The 19,532-nt window shown below is 38.8% G+C and overlaps 2 protein-coding genes across 3 annotated transcripts; both read left to right on the top strand.

Moving 5' to 3' along the window:
• The first annotated feature begins 1,523 nt into the window (after window positions 1–1,523).
• Window positions 1,524–10,285, top strand: si:ch211-180a12.2. 2 transcript variants are annotated; one of them, XM_041974545.1, is made up of 13 exons: window positions 1,524–1,734; window positions 3,550–3,864; window positions 3,953–4,246; window positions 4,385–4,690; window positions 4,930–5,040; window positions 5,448–5,609; window positions 6,138–6,368; window positions 6,458–6,508; window positions 6,602–6,856; window positions 6,942–7,289; window positions 7,397–7,669; window positions 8,130–8,405; window positions 10,013–10,285. In XM_041974545.1, the coding sequence occupies exons 1-13, from the start codon at window positions 1,683–1,685 to the stop codon at window positions 10,042–10,044; spliced, it is 2,706 nt and encodes a 901-aa protein (XP_041830479.1). In that variant the 5' UTR covers window positions 1,524–1,682; the 3' UTR covers window positions 10,045–10,285. The 2 variants fall into 2 exon arrangements, with proteins under 2 accessions (XP_041830479.1, XP_041830478.1); XM_041974544.1 differs by having other exon boundaries at window positions 6,054–6,368.
• A 1,548-nt stretch (window positions 10,286–11,833) lies between these two features.
• si:ch211-136m16.8 (trichohyalin) lies at window positions 11,834–18,910 on the top strand. Its single transcript, XM_041974543.1, has 6 exons — window positions 11,834–12,020; window positions 13,458–17,627; window positions 17,718–17,913; window positions 18,032–18,111; window positions 18,187–18,278; window positions 18,372–18,910. The coding sequence occupies exons 1-6, from the start codon at window positions 11,967–11,969 to the stop codon at window positions 18,430–18,432; spliced, it is 4,653 nt and encodes a 1,550-aa protein (XP_041830477.1). The 5' UTR covers window positions 11,834–11,966; the 3' UTR covers window positions 18,433–18,910.
• The last annotated feature ends 622 nt before the right edge of the window (window positions 18,911–19,532 follow it).

Below are 19,532 nucleotides of genomic sequence, written 5' to 3'. Positions count from 1 at the left end.
TGTATGTAATGACTCAAGCAATGAAATGAGGATTGACAATTCTGGACCAAAGCAAATGATAATGCCATGAAATAGCAGAGAACTGTATGAAAGCAAATGCTACATGTCCAAAAGCATTTGCAATTTGATCAGTGCAATAAGAGATGTTACTCTGATGTGCAGTTACATGTTTCTGTTGTTAGTAGTGTAACTAAATACATGACACAGAATACATTTTTTTCACATTTTCACTTCATACAATGTTTGCATCTTACAGCATTATGCAAAAAAGCATACACTTCAGTCAATTATAGACAACAAACTTAAAGTAAGTATTAACTCTTGGTAGAGCAGTGCACAATTGTTAACAATATACTAACATTACATAGATGTACAGTATATTATATGTACATACAGTGCATATTACTCTACTGTATTTACTGAACATACTAAAAAACTTCTGACATTCCTGTCTGTCTGGTCACATATTTTCATCTAGGTCACATCAGCTATCATACCTTGTGATGCAGAAAGGAAAGTAACTCCTCAAGTGGCGAATCTCTGCAGGACTCATTGGATCCTGCATCCTTGGCTACTTGGACAGCCATTTGTATGTGGATGCTGGTCATACACCTTCTACCTCCAGTTAGAGAAAAACACCTCTATTGGACTTTTTTTTTTACCCACAGAAGATTTAGCTTATGTCTTACTTGTACATATTGAATTAAAACACAGTGACATTTGAACAATGGCATAGGATTTTTATTTCTTCTACCAGCTGGTACCACAAAACCAAAATGTCCCTCCTCTATTCGCATGTCTTTCAACCTGATGGAAGCAATCAGTCTCAGACAAAGAAAGAAGAGAAAATAAATCATTGAATCAGAATATTTGAGCACAAGCACCAGAGACAAAGATAAACGAACACATGAATCACCTTTTTAAATCTTTGAAGCATGGCTTTCGTTTTAAGCAAAGTAAAGCATGCAGGGAACAAAAGAGTAAAACTAAGATGACACGTCAACTGAGTAACACAGATACCATTTATGATTTCTGTTAACACAGCTAGTGTGTGTTTAGGCCAATTATTGTACAATGTTGTACCATTTAAGCAGCTAATGAAGTTAATTAATATTCAGAGGATGAAACAGACATCACCTTTTCCTAAATCCATAAACCACTTGTTCCACATGGTTGAACATTAACAATCATAGGAACTCATCATAGCCGGGGCAAACAGAAGTAATTGAGGAGAAACAGAATCTCCTTTTCTCTCCTAAATGTAGCACCACACCAACTTTCACCCACATAGAAGAGTTGTAGTCTTGCCTGAGTGTTTGCCTACATAAGCTCAGTGGGGATTACTCTCTCCGTTTGTTCATGACAACACTGCACCAATGTAAAGTAGCCCCCAAAAGCCTTGGCCAGAGGCCCATCTGAATTTTAAGTGGCCAGTTTCTCTACTTCTGTGTGCCTTCACATCTCCTTTCTTTTTCTCCCTCCTTTTCTTACTCCGTTAGTCTTCAGGCTCATTTAGAAGAACGTACACATATCAAGGCCTCCTTTCACTCCTGTGGGGTCCAGGAACAATATTTCTTATTTCTCAACCGGTAGGACAAACCCGCCCACTGTCACCTCCTAGCTCTATATAAGACAGCAAAAGGACTTGGTGATAATAACTTGGTTTCAAGACAAGCTTTGCCATGCAGTGTAAAGTCCTCGTCTATGTTGTGCTCCTGACTCTCATAAAGCATGGTGAGTATTGTGTCATTACACTCACAGGCTGCTTACAAAGGCTGCTTTGATATTTCTTCACGTAATCACCAGGTTTGAGCTGACCAGCTGGAGCTGGAAATTTTCAAGGATTAAACAGGGGACAGTTGGTAGCTAACACTGCCAAATGGAATTGTTGATTTGTGTGGATCTTACAGTGGGTTACAGTATGAAGGTATTTAATGACAGACTACATGATAGTTATATTCATACATGTTTACGTGCACCTGACCTTTACTTTGTGTTGATTCATTCAAAAATAACAGTTTATGTCAAGACAGATCAGAGCACTGTGACATCAAGAAAAATGAGACAATAATGACTTTTCTATTTATTTTGATCCATGTAGCTCTGTTTATACTCATATAAGGCTATTGTGAGTCATGCTGTATGTCAACAAATAGAACTGGAAAATGCTGATACAGGATTAGATGGATATTTTTGTAATAGAGAGCTGTAATCATAGATAGATAGATAGATAGATAGATAGATAGATAGATAGATAGATAGATAGATAGATAGATAGATAGATAGATAGATAGATAGATAGATAGATAGATAGATAGATAGATAGATAGATAGATAGATCGTAATGTGTAAATGAAACGTTAATATATAAATATATATATATAAACTCAAAACCAGCAACACATAAGACATGGAGACGTTTATTTTGATCCACATTGTTCATACTTACAACACTTGCTATGCACAAACAATGATGACCAGTACTCTTTTATTAATTTTTTTATAAGTAGTGTTCCCTTCTTTTCTGTATTTGTATTATGACAAGATTAAAAAAAAAATAAAGAAATGAATAAACAGTGTTGAATGAGTTAAAAAAACAATATTTCTTCATAAGGAATTTTTGGGGTTTTATTTCATCTGAACTGAATCTAATCAAACCATGATCAGATAGTCTGAGCTGAACTGAGTGCATATGTTGGTATCTCAAGCACAGTGTGGAAAATAACTTCTTTCGTCAGTCATGGTAATGTTTGTCATGAGTTTAGACATTTTTTTTGTCAGGTCAAAAATAGACATGCCAAAACAGTAATTAATTTGTTTGACATGCATTCTTTTCCATGTCGACCTGCCATGACTCATGTTCCCCCCTTAAGAAGAGGTTTAACAAACATTTCACGTTGTGGAAAGTTTCTTGTTGCATGGGGGCTATATTTGCATGCAAGTATTTATTGTACAAGTTACTAATTAAGCTGATTGCGAGGTCACACCTCTATAAAATGTCTTATAGTTGCACTGATTCAATGCAATTACTTATTTACCATTAGAGATGAAAAGAATAAAACTCAAACCCCTGCCCTCTGAACTCTTAATCCCTCTTCATTCAGAGTTATGTCATGTGTCAATTTAAAATAAACATAATAGATAAATATTATTTATGATAGTTGTTTATTTTCAGTTTTGCCTTGTTCCAGACACCCTCAATAGTCTTTACTATATTGAACAAAATTTGTGAGCAGGTGCATCTTATATTAATCTAATGAAAACCATTGGAAAATGTGTGTATTTTTTAAGCATTAAGCACAGACGGAGGATCCACTTAATTCACCCATATCTGACCTAGTGCAGTAATATTTTTGAGGAAGTAAAATTGTGTTATTTTCTCTTAAGAGGAAACTAAATCAATGTTTCAGACTGACACTTCTTGAAAATGTCTCCAAATAAAATAGAACATTTTTCAGCTAATTGATCATGCAATGAGGAACATTAATGGTTGCTGCTTAGTGAAGGCTGTTGGTTTTGTCTGCATCTGAACTCTTTTTCTGCTCCCAGTGTCTCTGAGTGTAATTCAGACCAGCCCAAATACAAATGCAACCCTCCCCTGCAACGTCACCATAAAAGGGGACTTGCTTGACATGTCTCTGGTCAAAGTCAACTGGATAAGAAACAGCTCCGATATTGCCTCATATGGAAATGCAACAACGGAAATAAAGGAAGGCTTCAGCTGGGACACCACTGATTTCATCAATGGTGACTTTTCACTCACCGTCCTCAAAGCCAGCCTCAGTCTGCAGGGGGTGTATGAATGCACAGTCAGCTACAACTCCTCAGTTCTGCACTCCAGTAATGTTTCATTCAGTATCCTTGGTATGACTTTTCTGACTATTTGTTACTTTATTCACAGTTAAAACAAAGCACAAAGCTGAACTTATTTACAATGTCTCTTCTTTTGTAGCTCCCCCCTCTCTGTCAGTGCCTCAGCAGTGGGTGGTGTTAGAAAGGCAGGCCCAGCTTGAGTGTCGTGCAAATGGTTTCTATCCTCCTCCTGTTTCTTTCTCCTGGACCAGAGATGGGCAAGTGATTCAGCCTCCCTACCAAGTAGAAGAAGAACTGACTCCAGATGGGTATTACACAGCGGTGGGGAACCTCACCTTCTACCCTTCCCGAGAGGACCAGAATGTGATCTTTGGCTGCAAAGTGTTACACAGTGGCAGCTATGAAGAGCTGGATTTTCAGCTCAATATCACCTGTGAGTGACACAAGACACACCAGTTTTTATATTTGTATAATGTAGAGTGATTTTAGCATCCCATCACATAACTTTGTATTAAAGTTTCCTTTGTCACAAGCCTGATGACTAAACCCAAAGCTTTTATTTTGTCCTCAGATCTCCCCTCTGTCAAACTGTCAGCAGTGAAGCCTCAGTCCAATTACGTTCCTCTTACTCTTTACTGTGATGTGGAGAGTTTCTACCCAGAAGAAGTTTCTGTGTCCTGGTCTCAAAATGGCACAACCCTCCCTGATCTTCCTGTCATTGAGCAGAACTCAGACCAGACCTACAAGACTAGACGCTATTTTACTTTGAGCCCCGAGCAAAGAAGTCAGCAGGGAAAAGTGGAGTGTGCAGTAAACCAACCTGGGGTTGTACATCCTGTTAAAGTCTCAGTAGACCTGGACAAACTGGATCCTCAAGGTAGTCTTTTATTAGTTTCCAAAAATCTTGGTCAAGTTTAATTTAATTTAACTTACTATTTTGACAGGCTAAATCTTTGATGGAAGAACATGTTTGACTTCTCAATTGTGCAGAAAATGCTTCGTTTAGATGCAGTGATGATTGCATAATTGGTGGAAGCATGCTCTCCTTGTTCTCAATGCTTTGTTGATACTTCTTCATTCATTGGTCTTAAATGTTCTCCCTCTGTATCATCTTAGATGAGGCCCCAGTGTTAAATAAATCAGCCAAAGCGTCTGTGGCTACCATGTGTATCTCTATAGTGCTGGTCTTCCTGCTTTGCTTTGGCTTTTCCTGGAGAAGAAGAGATGGTGAGTCACTAGCTGCTTTCCAGCAACATTTGTCTGGCTCATAAAACATTCAAATATATATTTTATGGGTCTATCAAATAGATTTATTTTAAATGGCTCACCAGGAACCATAAAGATTTTTTTTTAAATGTCAACTAAGTGGGAAAAAATGGGAAAAGAATTTCTCAGAAACAAGCCACAAATACACAATGAAAAATTGGAAATTATAGTTTTCTATCAAATACATGGTTCCTTTTGCAGGACTGTGTCAAATTCATCCTACCACAGATGCCACCAGTAAACACAGAGCGCCACGTGCATGCATAAATATTCAATTCAGCTTTATTTGTATCATGCCAATTCACAACAAAGTAATCTCAAAGCACTTTACAGATGTCACTCCCTGCTGTTAACTTCTTTCTTCACAGAGAAACAGAAGTCTCTCATTGTGTCTGGGATGATCCTCCCCCCACGCATTGTTGTAGGTCAAAAGGGCAGAGTGACAGTGAGCATTGAAGGGAGGCGGGTGGACCGAGTCCAGACCGCATGGTTTCTCAATGACACTCCCATCTTTGACACCTCTCTCACAGGTAAGGCTGCTTACTTGTCTTCATTCACCAGTCTCAGATAAGCTGAGACAGCTCCAGTGTCATTCAGACAGATATAAGAAAGCTTTCCTACTTTTTGCCATCACCTCTGGCAGACAGGAAAACAGTTTGAATAGGTTATGGGCTCTCTAACACTTTCTTAAACATTGTTTTTAACTACTGGATTTGCACATTTAGTAACCGTTTGTTGTGCACATTGCACAGTTTTTGTGTCTGGTCCACCTGCCCATTTGACAAAACAGTAATCTTGCACATGTGTGTGTGTGTGTGTGTGTGTGTGTGTGTGTGTGTGCTGTATATACACATACATACACACATACACATACATACATGTAACAATCTTTATGTTGCAAATCTCTCATAAATAAACATGTTTTCTCTTTTACATTCGTATTCTGCTAACAATTTACAACATTACACTCAAAGGAACTTCCAAATCTAACTTTAACTGCCTCTACAACCCCCTAACCACCATCCATCTACCCTATGGTCTAACTCTCACCTCCCTAGCATCAGAGAAAGGTCCTCTCCTGCCCTCCAAAGGTGAGATTGGGTACTACAAGCTGCGCACTCAGGGACCGCTGCACTCCTCAAAAAGTGGAAGTCAGCAGCTGATCTCCGCCCTCACCTTCATCCCCCAGATTTCAATCCACAAGGGTGCTGTGTTTAAGTGTCAAGTGTCCTACACTGGCAAGGACAAGATTGTGGAGGAGAGAGTGTCAGATAAGTTTACTATTCTTTGTAAGACCTTTTATTTATTATTTCTTTTTATTTATTTACTTTATTGTTCATTGTTTCTGCAAGTAACTTTTGTCTGTTTTGCCACTCAGCTCCACCAGAAGTGTCAGAAATACAGCTAGAAGAGACACAAAAAGACTCAGGTAACACAAAGAAGTCATTCTTTTCTTGTTTTCCAACATTTCCGAATAGTCATTGTTCAAGAAGCCCATGTGTCTGCAACCTCTGCCCTTCAGAGGTCATCAACATGACGGTCCGAGCGTCAAATTTCCATCCAGATGTCATCACCTTCCGCTGGTTCTGCCAGGGCGGTGAGCTCAGTCCCGTAGCATCCCAGGCTTCATCATCCCCTCGGCCAAATTCTGAGGGATTCTTTTCTGCATTCAGTCAGTGCAAACTTCCCCGGAGTGAGCTAGAAAAGGGAGCAACAAAGGTGTGGGTCAGTGTCCACCACACTGCCCTTAAGCAGCCAATCACCCGCGAGACCAGAGGTGTGAATTTAACAATTGAAAAGAAACAAATGTATTTAAAGTTTTGTTTTAAAAAATCAAATCATGATTCATCTTTTTTGTACAGGCTTCATCAAAAAGCCATGCGTGGCTGAAATCGTATGTTCCACCAACTCCTCAGATCAGCCTTCCACTTTGGGATGCGAAATCACAGATTTCTACCCTCCAAACATATCAATCACTTGGCTGAAACTTAGAGATGGAGAACAGGATGACAGGGAGGAAGAGGTGATAGAAGGGGGAGAGTTGTGGGGCCCCATTCAAATTCATCCCAAGCTCTTCAAGGCTGTGGCCACTCTGAAGAGAGGAGCAACCCATCAGGAGAAAAAGGACACAAGAGGAGGGATTACCTGTAGAGTGGAACATTGTTCTCTAAACAAACCAATAGAGAGACACTGGAAAAATGGGGACACTGGTATGAAGCATTATGGGGGCATTTGCTGTCAATAACTTGCTTTTTTTTGTTTGTTTGTTTTTTTTGTTTAATTTCTTAAGGCTGTCTTTGACTTTGCTCTTCCTCAGTTGCTCCCTCCATTCCTCCATTGATCTCAGTCTGTTGGAGCAGCGAAGGCGTTGGTGTGTTCTCTCTCTTGTTGAAGGGAGGTCACCCAAAGGTAAAATTACTCTGGACAGCAGGAGGACCCACCTTCTCTCCATTAGTGTCCTGTGAGATGGAGGAGATTGGAGATGATGGGCAGAGAGAGCTGAAAAGTGTGTGCGCCTTGGAGAGGTCCACAAGCCTGCCAAGTCTGACAAGCAAGCAAGCGAAGAAACAGAAGAACAGACCTGCAATAAGTACTTAACATTAATAGAAAAATTTTAATTAAACACAGTATGAGGATGATTAGAACATTGAAGGATTATTACAATGGCAAGACCAGAATAAGTGCTTCTTTGGTTTTAGAAAACATGCTATTCTATTTGCACTGCGTGAGTTGTATGAACAAAAGTATAGTATGGCTAACAGACTAAAAGTCGGAACATTTAAACATTCTCATTTTGTTCCATCCGTAGAAAATACATGTACAATACATTACGATGAGACAAATCACAAAAGAGACTAAAAAGTACATAAATTAGTCAAAACCTGAGAATGAATTGCACGATTGTGCATTTAGTAGCACTCCATGGTCTGCAGGACGTTCAAACCTTATCACAATTAAGGGAGGTCTAAAATATGATCTGAATCATTTTATTCCTGTTTGCAATACAGAATAAGTTCTAGTTTGAACTTTTTTCTGGTGCTATTCTTCAGAAACAAAAGCTGCAGTCACAGACCCTGACACCGAAGGAATACAATACATAGATGAAAAAGTGGATGGAGAGAATAACAACATCGACAGGGATGAGGAAACAATATCTGAGGCAGACGAGGACAGCGACAAAGAAAAAGAGGACAATCCGGGTGCTCTGCACATCAACAGAATCAACTTGAGGAGGGGTACCAGAGAAAATGAGAGAGCACGATTGAGAGTGTGTGTAGAAATTACACACCCTGCACTCAAGCTTCCTGTTTATCGAATATGGACAGGTGAGGCCTTCACTAATTTAATTGTTGCCTTCAAAAATTGTTCTCCAGGCTTCTTGAAGGACGTTCCAAAGCTCATCTTTGGATGTTGACTTCCTTTTCTTTTGTTCTCTGCCAAGATGATCCCAAAATACTTCAGTAATATTGAGCTCTGGGTTCTAGGAAGGATTCATCACTTCATAAGACTTGTTGGCACTGATTTCCAGTCCAGTTCTTGTATATTTTGGCATACTTCAGCCTTTTCTTCCTGTTTCCCTTCTTAAAGAATGGCTACTTGACAGCCACCCTTTCATGGAGACCATTAGCTCAACAGAAATCAGCGTGTTGTTGCAAAAGTAATATTTTATCCCTGTCAAACCATGTTGTTGTTGGTATTTTCTAAGTAGGAACCAAAGAAATGGAAACAAATGTGGTGAAGTGATATGTGTTTTTAAAACAGACTGCTGCTAACAATGAGCCTACAGATACTATTTAAAATTGTAAGTAATTATTTACTTAGTTGTTCATTCCTTTGAGTAAGATGCTGAAATGTTGTGGCTTAAGTGGCTTAACTAACTAACTTTCTTGAGTAAAAGAGAAAATAAAATAGGACTAGACTGAAAATAAGTGTTAAGGCAGATAGTGTACAAAGAAAAATCTGAAAAGCCTTAAGAAAGCCTACAGAATTATTGCTTATAACCACTTTAAAAGAAAGCAAGAAAGTCTGGCTCCTTGGTAACAAAATAAGCTTAACACAAAAGTAAGGAAATGTGCGTATGGTTGATTATTTCTCCCCTTTAATACACGAGATGATGTTGTACTATACAATGTTGGAAAGAGTGACCTTTCTAAAACAATGTGATTTATAAGGATTGTGTTTCTGTGGAATGAGCAACACACCTAAACATGTGGGTAAAGATCCCAAAAATGTGTCAAAACGATAATGAGTCATGTTTAGAAAAGCATGTGCTGCCATGTGTGTGACAGTCACAGATGTATGACTGGCACTTAATTGGCACCTTATTCATAGACAGACATATCAGAATGAGATTCTGGAGCCAGTGTTAATCCCTATATCTCATAAATCTGGGACCCAACTCCGTCCGTCAGGATGACCACAGAGCCAGGATCCTCACAGAGTACCTCCAAAAATGATGTGTTGTTCTTTCCATTATTCTGTGTGGGAGTGTAACCCACTTTATGAATACCAACAGGAGAATAATGCAAAGACTTTTGTACATTTTTGGGGGACCCCTACTCACACGTTTGGCTGTGTTGTTCATTTCATAGAAACATGATTCTTACAGGTTGCATTTTGTTGTAAAGAAACTAACTAGGCTTTCTACACCAGTTTGCATTATTAAAGGGATGAACAGAAAAACCAAACACAAATTTTCTCACCTTTTTGTGTTAAATTTATAAAGAAATTAGTTGTGGATCAAGATTTTTGCACAGTGTTGCAGACACAGTAAACATTACATCTAACTTTATTAAAACATGTGCATGTAGCATATTGACAAAGAAACATTTTCACTAAAGTCCTTGTACTGGTAGGATTTTACATTTTCTTTCACAGAAAATAATTTTCTACTTAACAGGAAGTTAGTACGTGTTTTCCTCTTCTCTTTCAGAGCCCAATGAGGAAATTTCATCTTCCGCATGAAAGAACTACAAGACTGTCTTCTTATTTTATCCACTGCTTATAATATCTAATATTTATCCCTATAGTAAATATGAATCCAACTGTAGATGATATGAAAAGTAGTTTTTGCAGCCTATTTATAAAATTGTTCTTTACTTCTTCTTCCAAAACCCAATATTTTTTCTTTTCTTTTTCAGAAATTGTTGTATAAAAAATTATCTAAACCTGTATTGTAAAATAAAGACTAAATTATTTTGGTTGAGATGAGTTCTTTCAAATTAATATTTGTCTCTAACAAAGTGGTAACAGATAAAGTGTTTAGAGCTATGCACAAACCTGATGTCAGATAATGGTGAACCTGCTCAAAATAGCTCTTGTTTCAAAATGTACTTCTGTTTTATTTATGTTTGTTTTTTGGGTTTTTTTTTTTCTTCTTGACTGTGACCACACTTTACTGTGCAGAGCAGAGCTACACAATAAGTTACTCCTTTGCATGCAATACATACTTCTGCAGAGCTGTAAAGCACAGTTGTTATTACTCGAATTGTAAGACTGATGTTGTGTATTCCATGGTCTAAAATTTTTAATCATAGTGCATGTATTGTGATTTTTGTCATGCATACTCATGTTGTTCAAGTTATACTTATTGTGCGGGATCAGCCAGTGGCAGCAATGCACATTCCCTTTTCGGTCTGGTCATGAAGCAGAGCTGCTGGAGCAGGGAGCTGCTGCATGAGAACCAAGCCTCTTGTGAGTGCTTTTGTTCAGGGGAGGATCATGTGGCAGCACCCACAGCTCATTGAGAAGAATAAACGATATGTGCTTTCATGTCAGACTCCAACATTCTCCAATAACACCAGAAAAAGTTGCTAAATCTGTTTCAAGTCACTTTTTTTATATAGTTGCTAGAGGGTTCTGAAAACTCGCTAAATGTAGCACCTAAGTCGCTAAGCTGGCAACACTGTGTTAGCCAAATTCTGACATGTGCACCATGAAAATCGTGTGCAAATTTTTTGTGTTGTTTGCACTGCAAACTGCAATTAAATACTTATTTTTTTAATGTGTTTATTTTTTTTGTAATTAATCATAAATAACTTGTTAAAGTGCCACCTCTTGTTTTAATGTATTTTGAAGTAATTTTCCAAAGTAAATCTAAGGGTAGTAAGGCTAAATAATGGTAGTAAATCTTCTTATCAGTTAAACAGCCTTAGATAAGTTGAATTTGAGGAGTTCCTCTTTATGAAATGACAATAGCAGAAGTAGAAGAAAGTTGTGGCAAATCACCTTTAAGTTGGCTTTTATGCGTGTGAACAGCATATGGAACAGAGAAAGTAGGTTCCACTCTTTCTGCATAAAACAATTAATTTCTAAAATAAGGTATTTGTAAAGTGAATTTAATTTGTCTGGTTTCATAACCAGAGCTAAATGCAAGCCCGGAATACTGATAAAGGCTATTCATTGTATGTGGTCTCCATAATCTGTTTCAAAGTAAAACCTGTTTAGATAGAAAAGATGGCTCTGATGATGGCCCCACAATACTGCAAATAAAGTCATGCAGAGGACCTGCTGATGCTTTTCTACCACAATCGCCACTAACCGTCTCTGGTCCCCTGCTGTAGGTGCACAGGCCTAAAGTCACACATCAGCTCAGCATTGCATCTCACATATTTCTGTGGCCAGAACAAGCTCTGTTCATGTCCACAAACTGTGCAAAACGTCAGTTGTGTTAATCACCCTCCTACTCATCATAACACCCCGGACATGTGTGGCTGGAGAGGGGAAGTAAGCTGTCAGCTGACGTGTTTAATATTTAATGCAGGTTGCGTTTCGAAGCAGCTTCCTGTCAAGTTTCTGATCAGCATATTGTGGCAGAAACTACTGGACACATTGGTTTGTTGTATCAGGCCAAACGGTCAAAACAAGAACAGGGAGGAAGTGTGAAGATGGATCCAAACAATCCCCTGTCTAGGATCGAGAGGACGATGTGGACAGTCTGGGTGAGATGCTGCATTATTTGATAATAGATGTAAAATGAGAAGTGTGATAAAAGAACGGGCTTGATTTTAAAGTTTGAAGCTGCAAAATGTGTTTTAAAAGTCACTTCCTGTGTCAGTAAACTCATACACTAACCCACTTGCTCACATACACACACACACACATATGACTGACAAACTAAAGCTGCAATTAAAGTTCCTCCCTCTGCTTCTCACACACCCTTTCTCTCTTTGTTTGTGCAGATATTCTTCCTCTGTTGACAGATAACTTTGCTAATTATGAATGACATACAGCACTTTTTAACTTTTTCTTGTTTATAAAATTTTCCAGTGAAGGATTCATACAAATGTGTTGCTACAGCTTTTTAAATACTTTTAATGTTAGACATACTAACACACCATACGTTGTGAAAGTTTTATGTAATTGCATTGCGCAGGACATAACACTGGGCAATGTACAAGATTATGCAACAGAGGCATTTAAGAGAAGTTTGTGTGTGTTTGCAAATAGATGTATTAGATGTATGTGTGTGGGTCTTTTTTTAGCCCACACCCACAGACACACATTGGACGTTTCTGTGCCGGTGATTAAAGTTTCCACTGTGTTTATGACTATATTTGTGCACATTGTTGCTGTTCAGGATTTGCAATGCACACTGTGCCGATTAATGCAGGGTGATCTGAATGTGCAAACAAACACAAGTTTGTGGATTGAGTTTTTGTGAATTTTTCATGTTTTCTCAGACATGGTTCACAGATCAGGTTGTATCACTTTTGCAAAGAACATGAAGTAATTGGTCCAAACTGACAAAGTAAAGGAAACAGAATTAAATAGAATACTTATTGAAACTTTATTCAACAAATGTCCTGTTACAGGAGGTATATGTTTACAATAGATGGTTTATTGTATACATCATGTAACATGTTAGCAATGCTAAATTTAGACAATGCCATTGTTTAAAGCTTAATGCACTGCTCTGAGAGGATTTAAAAAAATGATTGCGGTTTTAAACTGAACCACATTTAATGTGTTCAGAAGCATCTCATGTGAAAAGAAACTTGTTCTACCCGGAGGTGTCAAAAAAGACCACTGGAGTTACTTTTGTTCCAAATTCATAAAACCATTTATGAGCTTTGCTTTGTGCATAGCAACATTGTTGTGTTGAAACAGGAAAAGACCTTCCCAAAACTGCCTGCAAAGCTAGAAGGACACTATTGTGTAAATGCTCTGGTATTTTGTAGGGCTACAATTATTATTAAGTGGAATTAAAGACCCTGAATACACAATAGTGTGTTCACACAGTCTGTTTTCATTTTGGCCACTCTTTTAATTAATTATTTTTTAAGAAAGAACATCAAATAATGTCTTTAGTGAACTCAATTGAAATTACTAAAAGTGTCATATGTAGATGTATAAAACTTTCTTTATCTCTTTCTCAGGGCTATATAAGTGGAGCTGTAACAAGATTCCTCAGGTCACAGCCAGCTGAAGTAACCAACGATGAGCTGAATTCCCTCAATGAATCTACAGTTGACAGCAAGTCTTCAACAAGTGGCCAGGCACAGGCCGACACTGGTGTAGGAGAAGTCCGTGAGGAACAACCTGTTACAGACCATCTGCTTAGGTCACCAGGTGTCGCCTGGGAAATTTGCACCACAGAGATTGACCTGGGATCTGATGAAGAAGGTATGCAGCTCCGAAGAGGCAGCAGTGAGTCTGAAAATGTTGAAGGCATGAGAGAAGAACAGTCAGGCCAGACTGGAAAAGATCATGCAGGGCTGCTGCTCATTGATGATACAAAAACAAGCCAAGATGCACCAGAGAAAACAGAGAAGGGACAATTCTACACTTGTGAACAAAGTGAGACCTCTGAGAATAATGAAGAACATCTGAATACTGGGTTAGGAAACATTACAGAAGATGCAGTAATTGCAGGCGTGGAAATAAGTGATGGAGAAGGTGGAGTTGAAGAGAGAACTCATGATGATCATCAAAAACTGCATGAAACCATTGCAGAGATCCAAGTAACAGAAGACGAGAGAGAAAAAGATGAAGGAGACTTGAAGGAAGAGGAAAGTGAGGCAAAACTGTGCACATTCACAGATGTAAGGCCAGAAGAGAAAGACAGCATTCTCAGAGGAGAGGTAGGGATGGAGAAGCTGACAGAGGAAAAAGCAAAAAACTATGAAGGCGCACTGGAGCTGGCTTCAGAAAATGACAACGAGCCAGATGAAAGAACAAAACCAGTTGAATATCATCTCTCATTCTGTGATGAGATGTCAGATGTGTCAAAGGATGAGTTCATTGTTGTCGGACAAGACGTAAGAAGTGATAATAATGAAACTGAGGTTAAGATGGTACCGGTTCTTACTATCAAAGAAGAAGATATCTATGATGAAAAAGAAGATAAAGAGGAGGAAGAAGAAGATATTGATAAAGGGGAAGTAGAAGACAAATATATCAGTGATGATGATGAAGATAAAGAAGAAGCAGAGGAAGCTATCAATGATGATGAAGATGGAAAAAGAAAGGAAGAGGAACATATAATTGATGATGAACAAGTGCTGCTGCTCATTGATGATACAAAAACAAGCCAAGATGCACCAGAGAAAACAGAGAAGGGAAAATTCCACACTTGTGAACAAAGTGAGACCCCTGAGAATAATGAAGAACATCTGAATACTGGGTTAGGAAATCTTACAGAATATGCAATAATTGCAGGCGTGGAAATAAGTGATGCAGAAGGTGGAGTTGAAGAGAGAACTCATGATGATCATCAAAAACTGCTTGAAACCATAGCAGAGATCCAAGTAACAGAAGATAAGAGAGAAAAAGATGAAGGAGACTGGAAGGAAGAGGAAAGTGAGGCAAAACTGTGCACATTCACAGATTTAAGGCCAGAAGAGAAGGACAGCATTCTCAGAGCGGAGGTAGGGATGGAGAAGCTGACACAGGAAAAAGCAAAAAACTATGAAACTGAGGTTAAGAGGGTACCAGTTCTTACTATCAAAGAAGAAAAAGAGGAGGAAGAAGAAGATATTGATAAAGGGGAAGTAGAAGACAAATATATCAGTGATAATGATGAAGATGAAGAAGAAGAAGAAGAAGAAGAAGATGATGACGAAGAAGAAGAAGAAGAAACAGACGAAGATATCTATGAAGAAGAAGAAGAGGAAGCTAGCAATAAGACTACAAACAACAATACAAAAGAAGAAAGGCTGGAGCAGATCAGCAGAGTGTTTACAGAAGTCTGGGAGGAAGAAAGCAACTTAAGTCAGAGTGTGACTTGCAGCAAAGTGGTCATAGAAAACACACATCACCACAATACTGAATTTACAGATATGCAAGAGGATGTGGTCACCAGTGTGCAAACTACTACAGAGAAAGACTTGAGCACAGCAGAAATGTCAGAAGGTGAGAAATTTGTGGATAATGATCAAGTGGAAGAGGAGAGGCTCTCCAGCGAAGTCGACAACAAAGGTGTCTGCATGGAAAAAGTTTCCACAATCACCTTGGTTACAGTAAATCCTGAAGGTGAGACTAAGCAGGAAATAAGCAATGAGTTTAAAAATATTCCCCTGCAGTTTACTGAAGGTCAGATAGCGCTGTCGCAGGAGCGAAATACTCAAGTATGTGAGGAAGCACAAGAAGGAATTCCTGAATACAACAATGAACTCGAGCCAGATGAAAATACAACACAATGGTTACTGGAGAGAGGAAATTACAAGGAAATCCAGATCACTCAGTTACCAGAAGAGGAGGAGAGCGTAGATCAGGAGAGCTTTAAAAACAAAGGCACAGGAGCCCACTGTTTACTGCTGGGGGAGCGCCTGAAGGAGAAACAAGACAGCACAGAAGAAAGTGAATGCAGCTCTGATTTAGTTGTGGAGGAGCACAGTGAAAAACTGCAGCTTTTAGAGGAGGAACTGTGTACTGCAGCAGAAATTCAGGAATCAGGACTTTCATTTGGGGAACGAGAGGTAAACTTATCTGACAGCTCAATGAAAACCGACATTGGTTCGTCAGGGGAGGCTGATAAGATAACAGAAGAGCTACAAGATGGAACAGAAGTGGCTGAATTTAGGATGGATGAAGATTTCAACGAAGCTTCTGGAGATAGCCATGAAACAGATGGAGCCACAGCAGCAGATGAGGGGGTCAGGTTTGCTGGCAAAACTTTAAAATTCCTTGAGGCAGACATACTGGAGATGACAGAGGTGAGATTCTGTCAGGAGTCAGTGTATGCCACGCACACAGAACATAACAATAGCAGGACCCCAAGTCAACCAGAGGAACATTCGGATAAAACTGAGCCCAAGTTACTCGATGACAGAACTGCAGAAATTCAAGATGTGGTGACAGATACTGAAGACAAAGATTATGCAGATGGGGAGGAAAAAGAAGATGAAACGCAGGACAAAAATGAGACTACACATCTGCAGGTAGCAGGAATGGCAGCTGAGCTGATCACGCGACAAAAAGATGGAGAGAAAACAGAATCTGAATTATCTCAGCACTATGACTCGCAAGAGCTAAAAAGTCAATCTCCATACAGAGCTTATGAGCTGAACGAGACAGAGATAACTGACGCTGAAGCAGCTGATAAATCAAAGACAAACAAACCAGAACTTTTACCTGTGATGTCAGCTGAGGAAACAACAAAACATGTGACGCAATCAGAGGAAATCTACACAGAAGAAACAACCAGCTTAATCACAGAGCATCAGGATGTCATTGACGAAGATATTCTTGACTTGTGGATAGAAACAGCAATGTCAGAAGACACTCTTGAACAACACGTTTCTGAATCAGAACCACAAACGGACACAATGGCAGATCCACTGAACGAAGAACCGGATATATCAGAAATGGAGAAGCCAATGGAGTTGAATTCAGGAGAATCGGAGTTAGCAAGTGACACAGAAACCTCTTCATCAGCTCTACAGTTTGGATATTTGGACCAATCTTTTAGTGAGACTGAGCAGATGAAATTAATAAGCACTAGCTCACTTCAAGGCATGCAGGACATGTTGGCTACTATGTCAGAATTTTCTGCATCCAGCCCTGAATCTCTGGGTGTGCAGATGGAGGAAACAGCTGAAACATTGGCATCTTATTTAAGAGAGGAGGGGACAGTCAGTGAGACTAGATCTGACCCTAATTCGGGGGTTTCATCACCAGAAACACAACATCCTAATCAGGAATCTGCAAAATCAGAAGAAAAGCCAGATGAAGGGACTGAAGCTGGGATGGAAGTAGCTGTGAGAGCTTGTAGAGACACTGAAGAAACAGATCTTGGGTCAAAGATTAAAATGAGTCCTCTTTTCCAAGCCAAGACAAAAAACATTGAAGATGAGCCTCTTGAAACCATGTCTGACTTATCAGATGAAATCAAACTCAGTGAATCAGGACAATGTAAAGGTGACGCAGAGGCTTCTTTGGAAGAATGCGGTTCTCATGACAAACCTTGGACTGAATCTGAGATGAAGATGCTCTCACAAGATGAAGTGGATTGTAGACGGTCAGAAGATGTCACTGAATCATCACCTGAGCCGAGCAGAGCTGAGGTGGTGGAAGACCAAGCAACAAAATCAGAAGATCAGAATGAGGTATTGTTTCAAAGCAAATCATACATAGTAGCAGATGGTAATCATAACCTACCAAAAATGTGTCAATTCAGCTTTATTTTATAATTTCAGGTGGATTCTCCTGCATTGGACTTTACAGTGCGAAAATCACGCATTGCTGTTAAAAACCCTCGTACAAGGCCACCCACAAATCATCGCTCCCTGCTACACAAGCCTTCACTGGATCCCACTCCCCCTTCACATCTGCCAGTTAAAGTGCCTACAGGTGTGCCTTTGGGAGGCTTGGGCATTGGAATAAAATTGCCTGGTAGGTTACTTACTGTAAACACACAAAGCCACTTAACTCAGAATCAGGACTGTGACTGACTCGTGTGTCCAGTTATATTTTATGACCTGTCAGTAAATCTCTGTTTTTTACATTCCAGGGCTTGGTGCTGGTCTTCCTGTTTTAAAGAAGACACAGCGGGTTGTAAGAGATGACAATAGCCATGAAGCTCACCCACAGGTATGTCTACTAATCTATAAACATCTTTTTTCTCTTATGTTTAAACATTAGATTAAAATGGCATAATATTAACAGGAACCTCACAAAAAGGAAGAAGAGAAGAGTGATGCTCCCAAACAGGATGAGACACAACACAGACCTAGGTGGATTCCACCAGGACATCCAGGGTAAAACAACAATGTTTCAGTACTTGTTGTTATACTCTATGAAAATGTTGAATTGTGGCAGGTTTTGATTTTAGTTTTGTCTTGTCTCCTCAGATTTGGAAATCCACTTATGTCTGAACTGAAGAGCAAACTAAAGAAAACCCCCAAAGAGTGAAAGATTAACTGTGGTTCAATGTGTGAATATCTGAATACAATATAAAAATGGCTTTGTTTTTAATTTATCAAATTAGAAAGAAAGAACTGTTTAACTGTGTTTAACTTCAATAATAAATTATAATTGTAAAAGAAACAGTATTTTATTCAATGCAAAAGGTGTTTTTATTCTCTGTTTTTTGCACATCAGTCATCATTGACTAGTGGGAACAATGGCAATGATGCACTTAATCAAGAAAAAAGGAAGCACAGTGTTATGAAAAGTCTCAGCTTTTGTATTTATAAAGATGACACGTCAAGCACCTCAGTAGGATAATACAGAATAACTCAAATGCTCCTGAGATTTTAAGTGCAGTGAGTCATGTTTGTGGGATACAGATGCACACCGTTGTCCAAGAGTGTGCTCAGTTGTCTTCACAAATAAATAAAAAAAATCCCAGTTTGAGGTGCCATATTTGTTGATGATTTACAAAGTTGTTTCATTACGGCATCTTTTTTTTTTTTTTCTTCTTTTTTTTTTTTTTTTACTTTAATGCGCTGTATGGTTCTGAAATGCAGATGGTGCTAAATGCTTTGCATCATATGTCCAGTTTGACTTGTAAACAGTATATGGCATTGTTGCTCTAGCCACTTTAATTCACAAAGAATAAGCATTAAGCTGTGATTGGTTGGAATTATGCAATGGAAAACTTCATATTTGAACCATTGTTGCAAATGAGTCAAAGGATCCAGAAACAGCTAGCACCGGGTTTTGTAAAAGTAACCTTAAATGACAGATGTGAATGTTGTAAATAAACCATTGTAAAAACTAAATTGATCAGGTCAAGCCTGACAAAGTTTTAATCTGTACTGATTCAGTATTAGTCCTGCAAGGTCTCATATGAGGTGGAACCAGTAATTTATTAGATTTGCTTTATGAAATAATATTGTGGACAAAAGTAAGAAAGCAAGGAACAGAGATCTCATCCATGGGAGTTTCGGGCTCATTATTTTGGGAAACAAAACAGCAGATAAGCTCACAAACCAAGCAGTTTAAAAAAAGAAGATATATACAAATTAAACTCTTAAAATTTGAAGGAAAGGGCATTATGCAGGTGGAAA

Source organism: Melanotaenia boesemani, chromosome 21 (genome assembly GCF_017639745.1).
Source record: "Melanotaenia boesemani isolate fMelBoe1 chromosome 21, fMelBoe1.pri, whole genome shotgun sequence".
Taxonomy (NCBI): domain Eukaryota; kingdom Metazoa; phylum Chordata; class Actinopteri; order Atheriniformes; family Melanotaeniidae; genus Melanotaenia; species Melanotaenia boesemani.
Note: the sequence above shows the minus strand (reverse complement) of the source record. Positions and strands in the feature narration are given on the sequence as shown.